Source organism: Penaeus chinensis, unplaced genomic scaffold, assembly GCF_019202785.1.
Source record: "Penaeus chinensis breed Huanghai No. 1 unplaced genomic scaffold, ASM1920278v2 CTG_3663, whole genome shotgun sequence".
NCBI lineage: Eukaryota > Metazoa > Arthropoda > Malacostraca > Decapoda > Penaeidae > Penaeus > Penaeus chinensis.
The window spans coordinates 7,064-18,204 of record NW_025918169.1 but is presented as its reverse complement, the minus strand read 5'-3'; the positions used below and the strand labels follow the sequence as shown (position 1 = coordinate 18,204).

The following is an 11,141-nucleotide window of genomic DNA, read 5'->3' as shown; positions in this document are numbered from 1 at the left end:
GCGGCGTGGGGGTCGGGGTAAATGCGTGTATGTGTGCGGTGGTGTCTGCAAATAATAAATTTGTGTTGTTTGTTATTTGCTTTGTATGCTTTGTAGATACCCAAATATATACTTTACCAGCATTCATGCAATCCCACGTCTTATGCATTCACAGTACCCTAAGTTACCCCTTAAGAAAAAAAGATTTATTCGTAAAATGATTCAAAAAAAAACCCTATTTTTGGGGGTCTCAACAAAATGTAACTATTCTTTTGTTGTTGTTCAACTTTCGTCTAAATATTTTCCTGTGTTAAAGGGCCCTTTTTTTTTTTCTTTTTTTTTTCTCTTTACGGAAGGTGCGTAGACATCTTTCTCAGAGAGACACCAATTTCAGACTTCGTTTTTTCAATGAATATTATCTTGGTAAAAAATAAAAAAAAATATAAATATATAAAATTATTTTCAATATATTATATGTGTATTATATATACTATATGTAAAGGAAAGAGGGGAAAGGGCCTTCACACCGCCCAGCCCCCACTGCGCATGCGCCTACTTGCGAGACTCCTTGGTGCCTTCCGCTCGTCGGCCCCAGGCGCGCGGGTTGGGTAAGGTTTGTGGGTGTGCGAGTAGAGGCAGTGGGGGGGGCGGGGCAGGCCAGCACGGGCGGGGGGGCGCGCCGGGCACGGACAGCTCGGGCGGGGCCCAGCTCGGGGGGGGGTGACAAGCGCGGGGTAGCCCGGTCCCGCGGCGAGATCCGGCGATTTCACGTGAGCCGCAGTCTTTCGCGAGGGTTTGTTGGCGTCCACGAAGGGGCTGCCCCCGCGGGAGGGCGGGGTGCTGGTGCCCCGGTGGGCGGCGCGGGCGTCGGCTGCTTGCCGGCCACGCTGGTGGGGGGGCGGCGAGAGCGGGGCGTGCCCCAAATCGGGCGTGGGCGGCACGGGGCGCTGGGGCGCCTCGTGGGACGTCTCCTGAGGAAAGCCGGGGCGCGGCCGCGTATCGGGGGGAGACGCCGCAGCGGGACGCCCCGCGGCTCCCCGGGGAGACAGGTAGTCCCCCAGGGGTGAACGTGCGCGGGGCCCCCGAGCGGGTCGCGCCATGGCGCCCCACTCGGCTCGCGCCGCCCCGGCCAGGCTGCGTAGACTTTCCCCCGCCGCCACAGCGGTTTCTTGGGGTTCATTTGCGGGCGCTGAGCGGCAGGCGGGTTTGTTGTTGGTGTTGTTGTTGTTTTGTCGCTGTTCTGGCGGTCGGGGGGTCGGTTTGATGGCGGGGGCCCCCGTCGCAGCGTTTTCCCGGCTGGACCATGATCTCGGACTCGCCCCGGTCGGTGTTGCGGTCCCCGCGGGCCCCGGTGGCGTGTGCAGCCACCGCCGCCCGCGGCCAGCAGGGTGTGGGGGCGTGGGGGGCCTTTTCTTTTGTGGGGGGATTTTGCGAGGAGGGTTCGTGTGGGGGCCCGGCGCCCTGGTGGGCGGCCAGGGTGGAAAAGGGGCGCCGGCGACCCACGTCGCACTGCGCCGTCGGGGCCGGGTTTTGGGCGTCAGCGATTTCCGGCTGCGACGCCCAGGGGCGCCCTTGGCCGCTCCGGGCGGCGGCGAGGGGGGGTCGTCGCGGTGCGGGGGCGGCGCAGCGACCCGTCGTCCGCCAGCGTCGGGCCGCAGCCGCACAGAAGCGAGTTCCTTTTGACGACGCCCCGACGGTTGCCCCCCCCCCTCCCCCCTCCTGCGGCCCTCTGCTGGGCGTCCTGCTGGCTCTGCTGCTGGGGGAGCGGCGCGGGGCCGTCGTGCGGGGAAAGGGAGGGGGGTCGAGGAGAGCGGGGTGGAGGGGCATGCCCTCCGGGCTCCAGGCTCCTCCGGGGGGTAGGGGCGCGGGTGGCGGTGCTCGTTCGGGCGCCGCTGGCCCTTGTCTGGGCGGCCGAGCGTCCCCGGTAAAAATTGCGGGGGGCGCGGCTCCGGCAGCGGGGCCCACGGGGAGTTGAGGGCTCCACGGCCGTAGGAGAGGCCGCGCGCGGGTGGTCGGGCCCCCGGCCCTAGACGACTCCCCTGAGGGAAATTTAGTACTCAGGAGCCGTAGTGCCGCCCTCGGCCTCAGCCGTCTTCCACGCTGCGCCCCGCGCCACTCCGCGCGCCGCCCTTCAGAGCGTCGGGAAAAAGGGGTCCTGAGGCGCGCCGCAGCGTCACGTCGCCGTTGGGCAGCGTCGTGAGGCCCTGTGGCGGCCAGCTGGGCGCCGCCGTGTGTGGGCGGGCAGGATGTGCGTGCGCCTTCGGGCTTTGGGGGGCCCGCCGTGGCCCCCCCGGAGACCACGTCTTCAGAGTATGGCGGGGGGGCCCCTGCCACTAAGGCCTGGGGAGCAAAACAAAGGGGGAAACTAAATAAAAGGCCCCAAGAAAAAGGAAATTACTGTGGTAAATCAAAAAACAAAATTAACGAATAAACGAACAACTAATGAAACAAAAATAACGAAAGTTAATCAAATGCAAAGGGGCTATACTATAATAAAATTATAATGATTCGATAAAAAAAAATAATTAAAATAAACAGCATAAAAAATAAATAAAGGAAAAACAAATGGGGGTGCGACAAAAAAGGAAGGGAGGGAGAGAGGGGACGGGGAGATGGAAAGAGTGATTGAGAGAGAGAAAAAGAATAAAAGAGAGAGTGAATGAGGAGAGAGAGAGAAGAGAGACGAGAGAGTGAAGAGAGAGAGGAGAGAGAGTGAGAGAAAGATGGAGGAGAGAGAGAGAGGAGAGAAAGTGTTTGTGTTATGTGTTTGAGTGTGTGTGTGTTGGTGTGTGTGTGTGTGTGTGTTGTGTGTGTGTGTTGTGTGTGTGCGTGTGGTTGCGCGTGCGCTTTGCGCGTGCGTTGGTGCGGGGGTGTGTGTGTGTGTGTGGTGTGTATGATATGCATTGCATATATTAATATATTATTTTATATATATTTTATATTTACACTAACTTTACACACACATACCCACACACCACACACACAAAAAAGGGAACAACTTAAACAAAACATCAAAACATAAACAATGCAAAAAAAAATTTAAAAACCTGCAACCAAAAAAAATGGAACAAATTTACGGGGAAAACTAGGGAAAAAGGCGGTGGCAAAGTCCTCTGAGTTCGGAAAAAAAGAAAATTTTCGAGCTTTCCATGCGCTTGGCTTTTCAAAGGCGCGGCGAGGGGGGCGATTCCGCTTGCTACATTGACGCAAAGGGAGATGCGTCAAATTCATGTGCGTGGACACACGCACACGCAGATCTAGGATACGCAATACATACAGAATTTAAATTTTTATACCAAACACTCTCTCGAGCGCGCGCGCGCACATACAGCACACCAAAACCCCACACACACACAAAAGGGGAGGGGGAGCGAGCGAGCGAGAGAGAGAGAGATAGAGGAGAGAAAGAGTTGAGAGAGAGAGAGGAGAGAGAGAGAGAGAGAGAGAGTGAGAGAGAGAGAGAGAGGATAGAGAGAGAGAGAGAGAGAGAGAGAGGAGAGAAAGAAAGAAGAAGAAAGAAAGAAAGAAAGAAAGAGAGAGAGAGGAGGAGGAGGGAAAGAAGGGGTGAAAGAGAGAGAAGAAGAGAGAAGAGTGAAGGAGAGAAGAGAGAGAAAAGGAGAGGAGAGAGATGAGAAGAGGGGGGGTGCAGAGGAGAGGAGGGAGAGAGGATATTACCCATCAGGGAAAGATGCATTAAAAAAAATAGAAAAAAATTTCGGAAAAGGAAATAAAAAGAGCCGCAAATATTCAGCCCCGTCTCAAAAAAAAGCCTTTAAAGGCCATTTAAATTCATTGCGGAAGGGGGATACGGCGTCTTTACTGCGCCCGCTCCTGATTGGGGTGAGGTAACCAGTTCGGCAATAAATGGCGAATCCACACAATTACCCCTCTCTGCGTCTACCTTCCTCTCCAAAAAGAAAGTCATTATCTGCATATGCTATCTGATTTAATATTTTCCTTTTCTTATCCACTCGTGTTATTTTCCCTCCTTTCCTTCTCTATTTTTTTTTTTGTTCTCCTCGGCAGTTTTTTCTTCCCCCATATTCTCCTCGTTTCGGTCCTGACGGCTTTTACTTCTCGTTTGAAACAACATCAATAACAATATGTTGTTTGTGTAAATATTTTATCATTGCCGTTCTCTTCATCCCGTCTGTCGCTCACAATCATCTCCACGGGAAATCTTGTCTTTAACGTCATCCAAAAATGCATACCAAAGAGAGAAAAAAAAATATATATCAGACATCAAAATCACTTTCAGTCGAGATTTTTGACCCCCTTTAAACCTAAATCTCTCTCTCTTCTCTCTCTCTTCTCTCTTCTCTCTCTCTCTCTCTTCTCTCTCTCTCTCCCCTTTTCTCTTTTTCTCTCCTCTCTCACAACACCACACACACACGCAACACACACCACACACACTTTATATATTTTATATATATATATATATATATATTTTTATATTTTATATTTATTTTATATATCTGTGTTGTGTGTGTGTGTGGTGTGTGTGTGTGTGTGTGTGTGTTTTGTGTGGTGTGTGGGGGTGTGTTGTGTGTTGTGGTGAGAGGAGAGGAGAGAGAGAGAGGACGAGAGAGAGAGGAGGGGAGGAGAGGAAGAGGAGAGATAATAGAAATATGAACTCCCTCTTTCTCTTTCTCTTTCAATTTCTTTCTTTTCTCTCTTCATTCCCCCTTTCCCACCTCCCCCCCCCTCCCCCTAACTTCTCTCTCTTCTTGAAAAAAAAAAATTCATTAGTCTTGATTCATCACTATTGGCTAAACACGGGCTGTTAATGAGAAACGAGACATAACGGCTTGCATAAACAATTAATGAGGCGTTTGTTCTTGAGAGAGAAGAGAGAGGTGAGAGGGAGAGAGAGAGAGAGATGAGAGAGAGAGAGAGGAGAGAGAGATGAGAGAAGGGGAGAGAGAGAGAGAGAGAGAGAGAAGAAGAAAGAAAGAAGATAAGAAAGAAAAGAAAGAAAGAAAGAAAGAAAGGAAAGAAAGAGAGAGAGAGAGGAGAGAGGGAAAGTATGAGGAAGGGAAGGGAAAAAAAAGAGAAGAGGAGTGGAGGAGAGGAGAGAGGAGGAAGTGAAGGATAAAGAGAACAGAGTAGGGGGAGGAAGAAAAGGAGAGGAGAGAAGGAGTAATGAAGTAAAGAGAGAAGGGAACGAAGAAGTGAAGAAGAATGCAAAAGAGAGGGGGAAGAGAAAACAAGAGAAAAGTGATGGAAGGAGAGGAAAAAGAAACACAAGGAGAGGAAGGAGGGCAAAGGAAAAGAGAGAAAGTAAGGAGGGAGATAAGGAAGGAAAACAAAATAAAAGAGGAGAGAAGGAGAAAGTGAAGACATGGGGAAAAGGGAAAAGAGGAGAAGGAAGAAAGAAACACAGAAAAAAAGAGAAAAGGGGAGGAGAGAAGGGGCAATAAAAGAGGGTAGGGAAGGAAGAATAAGAGAAATGGCAGGAAGGAAGGGAGAAGGAGGAAGAAAAAGGAGAGGAAAACAAGAGGAAGGAAGGAGGGGGAGGCAAGAAAAGAACGAGAAAAAAACAAGAAGGAAGGAAGGAGGAAGAAACGAAGAAAAAAAAGAAAAAAGAAAGAAGAGGAGGAAGCAGAGAGCTGAAGAACGAGGAAGAACAGAGAGAAAGGGAGGAGAAGGAGGAAGAGAAGGATTACAAAAGACGGAGGATTAGGAGGGAGAAAAAAAAATAAATAAAAAAAGAAGAGAAAATTAAAAGGGAAAGGGGGGGAGGAGACCTTTCGAGAGAAAGGACGAGAAGAGAAAATGAAACAGCGGGATTAAAGAAAAAGGAAAAAGAAATGAGAAAAATGGAAAAGAGAATTGGGGAAAGGGGAAAGAGGAACTGGAGGAGAGAAAGAGAACAGAAAAATGCATAGGAAGGGGGAAAAAAGGAGGAAAGAAAATGCAAGGTTAGGAAGTGGAGAGAAGGCCGGAGAAGAAAACAGAAATGAGAGAAGGAAGAACGGGGGGAGGGGGAGGATAGAGGAAGGGGGAAGGGGAGAAGGGAAGGGAAGGAAGGGAGGGAGTGAGGGGAAGGGGGGAGAGGGGGGGAGGGGAGGAGGGGAGGGGGGGGAAAGAAAATTTTTTTGGATTTTACTTTCCTTCATTTCAATGGGAGTCACGGGTGCTGTTTAAGTGTGTATGGGCGTGGAAAGAGAGAGAGAAAGAGAGAGAGAGAGGAGGGACGAGGGGAAGAGAAGAGAGAGAGAGATGAGCAGAGGGAAGAGAGAGAGGGTAGAGAGAGATTGAGCAAAAATGCAATATACCCGACTCAAAGAACGCAAATATTGGGCATACACCAATTCTTACAGCTTCCCCTCTTCCTTCTTCCTCCTCTCCTTTCCCTCCCTCCCTCCTTCAACCCCTCCCACACCCTTTACCCTCCTTTCTCCAGAAGCCGTCACGCTTCCCCGATCTTTTTACCTCGGCCATCAAAATATCTTAATCAGGTTGCAACATTGCCTTTAATTTCCCTTTTTTTACGCTTCTCCAGGATCGCCCCCCCCCTACCCTCCTTCCCCCCCTCCCTCCCCTCCCCCCCCCTCCCCTCCCTCTCCTTCTCCCCCTCCCCCCTTCCCTCTCCCTTCCCATATCCCTCTCTCTTCCCTCTCCCCCTTCACCCCCCCTCCCCTCCTCCCTCCCTCCCCTCCACCCCCCTCTCCCTTCCCTCCCCTCCTCCCCCTGCAGCGTTGCGCGACGGGCGGGTAATAACCCCGCCACGCCAAGGAAATTTAGGCCTAATTAGCAGTCGAAGGGAGCGTGGCATATCGGAGCAGAAAACACGCGATCTCGGGGACGGGCGGGGGGGGGAAGGTGGGGGGGGAGGGAGTGAGGAGGGGGGAGAGTGGAGGAGGGGAAGGAAGGAGAGGAAAGGGATGGGAGGGGGAGGAAAGGGAATGAAAGAAGGAAAAGGAAGGACAGAGGGGGGAGAGGGGGAGAAAGGAAGGAGAATGAAGAGGGGGGGAATTGGGGGGGAAAGAGGAGAGGAGAAGAGTGGAGAGGAGAGGAGAGGAGAGGAGGGGGAGAGGAAAGGAAGGGGAAAATGAACTTTCTCCCCCGCGGCGTCCTCAGCGATCGGTACACGTGTGGGTGCATGATCCCCGACGGGACAGACACACAGAAAAACACACCCTCAGACACACAGCTGATTTTCCTACAAAATCGGGAAAAAAAACAACATAATTTGACCAGATTTCAACCCAGACGAGAGGTTCGAGGTCAGATTTGATGCAGTAAATAAGAGGTCAGGGAGAAGGGGAGAAGAGGAGGGAGGAAGAGTAATTTGGGGGGGGAAGGAAGGGGAGAAGAGAGGAGAGGAAGAAATAAGATAACTTGGGGGGGAAAGGAGGGGAGAAGAGGAGAAGAGAGGAGGAAGGAGATAATTTGGGGAGGAAGGAAGGAAGGGGAGAGAGGAAGAAGAAAAGAGAAAAAAGGGAGATAAGTTGGGGAGGGAAGGAAAGGGAGAAGAGGAGAAGAGGAGGGAGGAAGGAGTAATTTGGGGAGGAAGGAAGGAGGGGGAGAAGAGGAAAAAGAGGGAGAAATTAGATAATTTGGGGAGGAAGGAAGGGGAGAAGAGGAGAAGGGGGGAGAAAAAAGGAGATAAGTTGGGGGGGAAAGGAAAGGGAAAGAGGAGAAGAGAGGAGAAATTATATAATTTGGGGGGAGGAAGGAAGGGGGGAGAAGAGAGGAGATGAAGATATAGATTAACTTGGGGGGGAAGGAAGGGAGAAGAGGAGAAGAGAGGGGAAATTAGATAAATTGGGAGGAAGGAAGGGGAGAAGAAAAGAGAGGGAGAAAGGAGATAGTTGGGGGGGAAAGGGAAGGGAGAAAGGGGAGGCAGCAGTGAGAAAGGAAGGAAGGGGGGAAAAGGAGAAGAAGAAGAGAGGGAGAAGAGAAGAGATGGAGAAAGGAGTTTTATTTGGGCAGGAAGGAAGGGGGAAAGGGGAGGCAGGGAGTGAAAAAGGGAAAAAAAAAAGGGGAAAAGGGAAAGGGAAGGAGTAAAGGGGAGAAGAAGCGAAGGGGGAAGGAGGGAAAAAGGAGAAAAAATGTTTGGAAAATAAAGGCAGAGAAAAAAAACTGAGACGAGAAGGGGGAAAACCCGACCTAAAGAGTGGGGAAAAAAGGAGGGGAGAAAAAGGGAAAGGGGGGAAAAAAAAAGCGGAAAAGGGGAAAGGAGAAAAAAGGAAAAGAGAAAAAAAGAAAGAAAGAAAGAAAGGAGGAAAAAGGAAAGAGGAAAGGGGGGGAAGGAAAAAGGGGAAGGTGGAGGAAATGGGGAAAGAGAAAGATATCGTGATGGAGTAATTAACTTAGAGGAAGGCGCTGGCAGCATGTATTAAGTCTTAAGTAATTCCATGAATTGGGCAAAGGGGGGGGGGTGAATAATGGGGGATTTTTGAAAAATGTATGACAGATGTATGTGTTTATGTATTCGAAAACTGATGTGGGGGAATGACTGATACAAAGGAAAAAGGGAACGAGGAGAGAAAGAAATGAGAGAGACAGAAAAGAGAGAGGAGAGAGACAGGCAGGCAGAAAGAGGGGAGGCGAAAAAAGCTAACACCTCAATCCCAAACACACCTGACACACAAAAAAACATACCTTGCCTACACCCAAACACACATGGCATATACAATTCAACACACACACACACACCAACCCCGAAATGGGGACCGTGTAAAACACCTTCCTTCCGCCCTTTACCAGACACACGTACAAGGAAGTAACGGCAGAATAAGAGATTTGAGAAGGAGATACACAAAGGGAAAGGATGGAGGGAGAGAGGGGAAGGGGAAGGGAGGGAGTGGGGAGGGAGGAAGGGAGGGTGGGAAGAGGAAGGGGGAGAGGCGCAAGAGGGAGGGAAGGAAGGAGGAGGGTGGGGGGAAGAGGAAGGGGAGAGGGAGCAGAGGGAAGGAAGGAAGGAGGGAGGGAGGGTGGGAAAGGGGGGGGAGAGGAAGGGAAGAGGCAGGGGAGGGAAGGTGGGAGGGAGGGGAGAGGGAAGGGGGAAAGGAAGGGGATAGGCAGCAGAGGAAGGAAGGAGGGGGGGAGGAAGGAAGGAGGGAGAAAGGGAAGAAGGGAGGGAAGGAGAAGAGAGAGAAAGGGGAAAAAAAAGGTATTTGGAGAAGGGAAATATGTGGAAAATTAAAATATCATAATTTCCTGTACCTATTTGTACTATGTTTACGCGCGATACTGAACATATTCAATTTTCTTCAATTTTGCACGATTTCCCCAATATAATCACAGTCATACAGTTCATACACGGCAACGTCCGTACCGCGTTTCGAAACATAAATTATTTTGCTTTTGTCCGTTTAGAGATAAACACGAATGATAGAAGTGAAAAAAAATACCATGAAAAAAAGGCAAGAAATTGTAGAAAATATATCAAAACATTAAAAATGAAAGACGACGGGGACACATTTTTCGACTTAGGGCAAAATCTTCACAAAATGAAGGAAAATCATTTTTCTCTCCATGGAAGGGTGAAAAAACTTACCCACACACTCACTTTCATCAATAGAGTGCCAGTTAATTACTCACCTGGAATGCCCGCTTGGGGAAACCCTTTTTACTTCACACTTGTCATCTCGCTTACTGTGACAAAGAGAAAAATGTATTTAAGTATTGTGAGGACATTAGTAGATTATTGATGTAAATACAAAACTTTTTTCGTTTATATAAAGTGAAATTCTTTAAATGTGTGTGTGTGTGGTGGGTGTGTGTGTGTGTGTGTGTGTGTGTGTGGTGTGTGTGGTGTGTGTGTGTGTGTGTGTTCGTGTGCATTAGCGTATGCGTAGTCGTGTGTGTGCGTTGTGTGGTGGTGTGTGTGGTGTCAAAGCCTATATAAAGCATGAACATGTATCTCTGTGTTTATACTGTATCACTGGGGTTTATCCCCCTTTCTTTCCTCCCCTCCCCTCTGTACCCGTGTGTACATTCAGAAAACGGACCACGTACACCATGTACACGGAGGTAGGGACTTTCACACGAGCTTTTCTGTTCGGTGACTGAAAGATTTCCTTTTCCCTTTTCAAATAACATTTCACAACGGAAGTGAAAGTAAGTTGTCGCAAGCCGTCGTGGAACAATAAAAGAACACAGAGAGAGGGGGGGATTAAATAACAATAAAATGACAATGATGAAAATAACAATATATCAACAACGACGACAAGAAAAAGAAAAAACAAAATGACAACAACAATAATAGTAAATAGCAATAATGTTTAATAACTTTAAATTTAATGAAAATTAATTAATAATAATAATAATAATAATGTTATAACGCAACGACAACAATAATAAAAAACAATAATAAAAATAAAACCCAATTTAAATTTTCCCCATCATCAAAAACTACCATAACCAAACGAAAAATAATAATAAAAATTACAATGACACAAACGTGACAATGTACTGATTATAATAATTACTCTCACTATTATCATAATCAACGTAAAGAAGAAGAAAAAGAAGAAGAAGAAGAAGAAAAAGAAAGAAAGGAGAAGAAAAAGAGGAAGAAGAAGTAGAAAAAAAAAGAAACAGAAAAAAAGAAGAAGAAAAGGAAGAAGGAAAAGAAGAACAAGAAAAGAAAGAAGACTAAGAAAAAGAGAAAAAGACAGTGAATGCACAAAAAAGCTTTCTCCACAAAAGGCAAAAGTTTACAGTGGCTTGCGTGTGTGTGTTCTTGTGCGTGTGCGTGTGTGTGGACTTTCTAATGACATGGAGATAAATGACTCGAGATAAATACTAATCACATTAGAAATTAGTTTGTGCAATATATATATATATGTATATATATATATATATCAAATGAAGAAAGGAAAAAAATGAGTAATTGACAGGACGTTTGATTTTCTATAGATGGGTCTGTTTTTTCTGGTTTCATTTGATTTCTCTCTTTTCTCTCTCCTCTCTCTCTCTCTCTCTCTCTCTCTATCTCTCTCTCTCTCTCTTCTCTCTCTCTCTCTCTTTCACTCTCTCTCTCTCTCTCTCTCTCTCTCTCTCTCTCTCTCTCTCTCTCTCTCTCTCACTTTCTCTCTCTCTCTCATCTCTCACTCTCTCACTCTCTCTCCTCTCTTCTCTCTCTCTCTCTCTCTCTCTTTTCTCTTTTCTCCCCTCTCCCCTTTTCTTCTTCTTTTCCCTTTCATTTT

At 48.3% G+C, this 11,141-nt stretch overlaps 2 protein-coding genes across 2 annotated transcripts; both read right to left on the bottom strand.

Annotated features, from left to right (window-relative positions):
* Nucleotides 1-500: 500 nt before the first annotated feature.
* On the bottom strand, nt 501-1,079 carry LOC125024741 (leucine-rich repeat extensin-like protein 5). The gene has a single exon (XM_047612491.1). The coding sequence runs from the start codon at nt 1,077-1,079 to the stop codon at nt 501-503; it is 579 nt and encodes a 192-aa protein (XP_047468447.1).
* Nucleotides 1,080-1,155: 76 nt separating this feature from the next.
* Nucleotides 1,156-2,319, bottom strand: LOC125024742 (nascent polypeptide-associated complex subunit alpha, muscle-specific form-like; the record flags this gene model as incomplete). The annotated part of the gene is made up of 1 exon (XM_047612492.1): nt 1,156-2,319. A coding segment is annotated over one exon (1,164 nt), but the record flags the coding sequence as incomplete, so codon positions are not given.
* Nucleotides 2,320-11,141: the final 8,822 nt, after the last annotated feature.

Bases quoted from the DNA above. Each gene is read 5' to 3' on its own strand.
- LOC125024741 (XM_047612491.1), bottom strand. From the start codon at position 1,079: ATGGCGCGACCCGCTCGGGGGCCCCGCGCACGTTCACCCCTGGGGGAC.